The 5,500-nt window shown below is 39.1% G+C and overlaps 1 protein-coding gene across 1 annotated transcript in view; it reads left to right on the forward strand.

Annotated features, from left to right (window-relative positions):
• NVL (nuclear VCP-like) overlaps positions 1 to 5,500 on the forward strand; it is a 70,622-nt gene that overhangs the window by 53,169 nt on the left and 11,953 nt on the right. Inside the window, exons 18-19 of the mRNA XM_012644037.1 lie at positions 233 to 314; positions 4,810 to 4,937. Of these exons, the coding sequence (XP_012499491.1) occupies positions 233 to 314; positions 4,810 to 4,937 (210 nt within the window). The remainder of the gene's footprint in view (positions 1 to 232; positions 315 to 4,809; positions 4,938 to 5,500) is intronic.

The raw sequence follows: 5,500 nt of genomic DNA on the forward strand, positions 1-5,500 counted from the left end.
CATGCCTGTAGTCCCAGCTACTTGGGAGGCCGAGGCAGAAGGATCGCCTGAGCCCAGGAGTTTGAGGTTGCTGTGAGCTAGGCTAACGCCACGGCCCTCTAGCCCGGACAACAGAATGAGACTCTGTCTCAAAAAAAAAAAAAGAAAGTTATCTGTTGGCGGAGAACACCTGCAGCATACACTTTTGACCGCAAATGTATTTTCAGAATTTATGTCTGTGGTTTCTCTCAAGCTTGTAAGAAACAAGAACCAGAGACTCCTGAGTCTGAAAGTTAATGATAGAGCTTTACAGTTTTATGCTGGAGCCATGCCCCGTATCTGCCCTTAACTATTACTTAGAATTGTCTTCAAGGTTAAACAGTCTGTGAGGGATTTAGAAAAGGGCTCAAAATTTCAAAAGTGCTGAAGGTGGCTTTTATTTTGGATCCTAAATTCTCTTTATACTCTGAGCCATTCTATCGTACCTGCTCCTGCAGTGATTCTAGTGGTAACTGTGTCTGATAGAGTGATACAGCACTTTAGTTGCTTAAATGGATTTATTAGTTGTCAAGATGATATAATTTTCTATTTCTTGGAAGTTACTATGGAAACTAAAACCTTGATGAATTATATATCATTTTATTTTATAATTAAAAAGTATGAAAGTTTTTATTGTTTATAGGTTGACTATGGTAATAATGAAATACTGTCTTTGGAATCAGACAGGACTGGGTTTGAGTCCTGTCATAGCACTTTATTATATTAGTAACTGTTCTGCTTCAGCCCCAGCTGGTCTAACACCAACTGAGTATGCTATAATTAATTCTGACGCTACTGGAGTTACATCCGATCTAACCAGTTAATGGGTCAGTGCTCTACAAGACTGCCTATACATAAGATACCCCCTGCAAGTGGTGTTCCCAGGACACTCACACTTCTGACCAGCCCACTGCAAATTTGGGGATTCCCATGACCCCCTCAGGTTCGATCATTGGCTAGAACAACTCACATAACTCAGGAAAGTGCTATATTTAACGGTTACAGTTTTGTCATAAGAAATACACATAGGGTGAGATCTGGGAGGGAGCACAGGGGAGCCCTGTCCAATCAGAGCTTGTCACCCTCCTGGCATATCAGTGTGTTTACCAGCTGGGAAGCTCAAAGTTACAGCTCTCTAATCACACGCTTGGTTTTTCTGGTGACCAATCCCCATCCTGAAGCTATCTATGGGCCCATCTTAAGTCATCTCTTTAGCACAACAAAGACACTCTGGTCACTCTGAAGATTCTAAGGATTTTTAAAGCTGTGTGGCCAGAACCAAGGGCAAAAACCAGTTGTATTTTACATTATGCCACAGTAACCTTGGGCATGTATTACTTAATCTTGCTGACCATCATTTTGTATTTATAAAATGGGATAATGGTCCCTAAATGTCAGGATTTTCAGAAAGGTTAAGTGATGTTGGTAATGTATCTACCACAGTGGTAGGAAACAGCACATAGCTGTTGAGTAAGTATTACCATGGTTGTGAGCATATTACTATTTGGAAATAGTAGTTGGAGCAGTCATTAGGCCATAAAATCACAGAGTCCTCTTAGAAGAAAGCTTGAAAGTCCCCTCACATTTGGACAGAATCACATCCTACCTTTCCTAAACAGATACAGATCTTTTCTAACATATTTCAAGAGACAATTGTCTTAATCTGATTTATGCTGCTATAACAAAATACCTGAGACTGGGTGATTTATAAAGAGTAGAGATTTATTTCGTATTGTTTTGGAGGCTGGGAAGTCCAAGGTCGAGGGGCCTGCATCTGGTGAGGGCCCTCTTGCTGCATCATCCCATGGTAGAAGGTGGAAGGGCAGAAGAGCACTCCTGAGAGAGCAGAAGGAAAGGGGCTGAACTTACTTTTTTTTATCAGGAACCCACTCGCAAAATAACTAACCCACTCCCTTGATAACAGCATTAATCCATTTATAAGGCAGAACCTTCATGACCCAGTCACCCCTTAAAGGTCCCACCTCTCAACACTGTTGCACTGGGGATTAAGTCTCCAAAACATGAACTTTGATTGTTGCATAGCAACAATTGTTGGTCTCTTGAAATAATCTATTCTGCCTTTAACAGTTCTCACCATTTTTGATGCTTGTTTATTGTAAACACCTTTGTCTTTTAGTTTAATCTTAGTAGATTATAAAATAATAAGTCCTTCATGTCACTAGATTTTCCTTAAAAATTCATATACATTACCTTTTCTCTTGAGTTTCTCACCCTGATCTCTCTATCCATCTCTACACATTCTCCGGATTCTTCTTAGTTGTGAAACCCGGTACTGAATGAGGATAACAGTCTGTATTTACTTTGACCCATGTTAAGAATGACAGATGAATCATAATGTGGCACCTGTGTTCTGTCTTTACCCATCGGTGTGTATACTGTCTTCCTCCCCGCCCCTCATCCATCCCCTTTTCTCCCATAACAAACCCCATTGCACTGAAGGATTACATAAATTTAAAAATAAATGTTCTAGATCTTTTTCACTGTTTTTCATGCTTATTCGGCAGTTTTGTTCCATTGTATACTATCATGTTACATTATTTTGATTGCTTATAACTTCTTTCTGCTTAGCTTTAAGAAATCCTTTCTTTAAAAAAAAAAATCCAGCTTTCTTTTGGTCAGTGTTTAAAAAAAAGAAATCCCTTCTTGCCTGATGTTCTGTTTAGCTATCCATATGTTGATTGGCTCTATTTGGCCATTTAACAATATATATATATTTCAAAACATTGTATACCATAGATATATATAATTTTTCTTTGTCAGTTTAAAAATTATTTAATCAATTTTTTAAATAAAAAATAAAAATAGCCAAAAGATTTGTATAGACACTTCACCATAAGAGTTATACAAATGGAAAATTAGCACACAAAAAGATGCTCAACATCATTAGTCATTAGGGAAATGCAAATTAAAGCCGCAGTAAGCACCACAAACCTTAGAATAACTAACAAAAATTTAAAAGACTGGCTATACCAAGTATTGATAAGACTATGGAGGAATTGAAACTCTCATACTGCTGATAGGCATGTAAAATGATACAACTGATTTAGAAAAGAGTTTGACGATTTCTTAAAAGTGAAGCATACACCTACAGTGTGATAGTTATACTACCAGTATCCCACCCTTAGGTATTTACTGAAGAGAAGTGAAAACACATACAAAGACTTGTACAGGAGTATTCAAAGCAGCTTTATTTGTAGCAGTACAAAACTGGAAGCAAACCACATGTTTATTATCAATAGGTGAATGGGAAAGTAAATGTGGCACATTCATACAATGGAATACTACTCAGCACTAAAAAGGAATTAATTACTGATACGTGCAACAACTTACATAAATCCCAAAATAATTATGTTGAGTGACGGAAAGCAGACAGAGTATACACTGTAATTCCACTTGTATGAAACTTTAGAAAATGCAAACTAATCTATAGTGACAGAACAGATAGGTGGTTACTAAGAGTGCAAAGGGATTCTGGAACTAGATGTTTGAGAACCTCTGCCCTATAGGGTTGGAAGGCCCTTAGACAGGCTTGTTGGACAATGCATATCTAATATATCTAATAATATCAAAAGTGTTATGCAATAATCTTTTATCTCCATGTATTAAATCCTGCCATCCCAAGAGAAACTTCAACAATGTTGAATATTGATAAAACTATTGGGTAAATATATAGCTTCCATAAGGTGACTAAAGAACAATGCTAAACAGGCTTGGAATTTTAGCTAAAAAAGAAATAATTCTACCTCTTTATAGAGGAGCAAATCATTGGTTAAGTCTTAGTATATTTAGTAGAAACACGAGTCTCATTATTTATAATTATTAATAGGTAGGCCTATGTATGAACAGTGGTCTGTCTTATCACCGTGAGCTATAAGAATCTTCACATTAATGGTTGAGGGACTGTTAGAAATGATTTGACTTTAAAATGAGCTTTTTGTGGAGGAGCTGGGAATGTTCATAATGAGCTTAAGTGTCAGGCCCAGTGTGGGACTTGCCCTGTACTCCTGGTACCAAGAGCCTGGCAAGCCCCAAGGAGGGTGAGTTTCTTAGGAGGAACTTAAGGAAAGCTGCCTAGAGGAGGTATTCTTTGGGAATTCCAACATGTATAAATGAGGAAGGGGACATTTCAGGGAAAGGCATTACTGAGAGCAAAGTGAAGAAAGCATGAAGCCACTGCATTGCGCAGGGAACAGCAAGAGATTTGGTAAATAGGCTGTGGGGGTTGGAAGAATGTGTAAAGAAAGATAAAGCTGGAAAGGAAGAGGGTGAGATCCTAAGGGGCCTTCTTGCCATAGTGAGAACTTTAGGCTTCATTCTGCGGTGGGGAGCAGGAGTTGAGAGAATTGTATTTGTATTTAAGGATGATAACCCTGGCAGCATTGTAAGGAGGCTCAGACAGGGGAAGTCTAGAAGCTGGGCTTCTTCTAGTTAAGGGGGCTTACATTTGGCCTTAACTGAGGGTTGAGGTGATCAGAGGCAGAGGCAGACTTGATGGAGATTGTTCCATCTCCATCAAGTTAGAGGGAAGGGGGAAAACCCCCTGGGATTTGGGAGTTGGGGATGACCTGGGGTAGTGATCATTATCTGAGATAGGGAATCCTGCAGGAAAAGCAGGTTTAGGGCCAGAGGTGGGGGTGGACTTTTCATTTCCTTAAGAATGTATTTTGATGAGCAGAAGCTCTTAATTTTAATCAAGTATGGTTTATTAATTTTTTATCTTTAAAACAAGGGCTTTTCTCATCTCTTTTTAAAAATTTTATTTTACTTAAGACTTTTTCCTCCCTTCTTTAGACATCATTGACCCAGCAATCCTGCGCCCAGGCCGGCTGGACAAAACACTCTTTGTGGGTTTACCACCTCCAGCAGATCGTCTTGCCATCTTAAAAACTATCACAAAAGTGAGTAGAGGAAATGGTGTATTTTTGTGTATGTTTCTCTTGTTGGATGGCTGATTACTTTCATTTCTGTAGCTTTAAATATTTGTTCAACTGATATCTCACAAAGGGAAAGTGAACTGTTTAAACTGGTTGGGAGTTCGGCTAGGTTATGTTAATAGTTTTGCCTGTCATCAGCACATAGTTGGTGGTCAAAGCTGTGAAAACATGTTGTTTTAGTTCAGTGGTTTTCAACTTAGGGCAATTTTACCACCACCCCATCCCAGATCCTCTGGGGACATTTGTTTATCACTGGACAGGGGAGTGATAACACTGCTAAATATCTTACAACCCACAGGACAGCCAACAAAAAAGAATTATCGGCTGGGCACGGTGGCTCACGCCTGTAATCCTAGCTCTCTGGAAGGCCGAGGCGGGTGGATTGTTTGAGCTCAGGAGTTCGAAACCAGCCTGAGCAAGAGCGAGACCCCGTCTCTACTAAAATAGAAAGAAATTAATCAGACAACTAAAACTATATAGAAAAAATTAGCCGGGCATGGTGGCGCATGCCTGTAGTCCCAGCTACT

Source organism: Propithecus coquereli, unplaced genomic scaffold (genome assembly GCF_000956105.1).
Source record: "Propithecus coquereli isolate 6110/MARCELLA unplaced genomic scaffold, Pcoq_1.0 Scaffold205, whole genome shotgun sequence".
Taxonomy (NCBI): domain Eukaryota; kingdom Metazoa; phylum Chordata; class Mammalia; order Primates; family Indriidae; genus Propithecus; species Propithecus coquereli.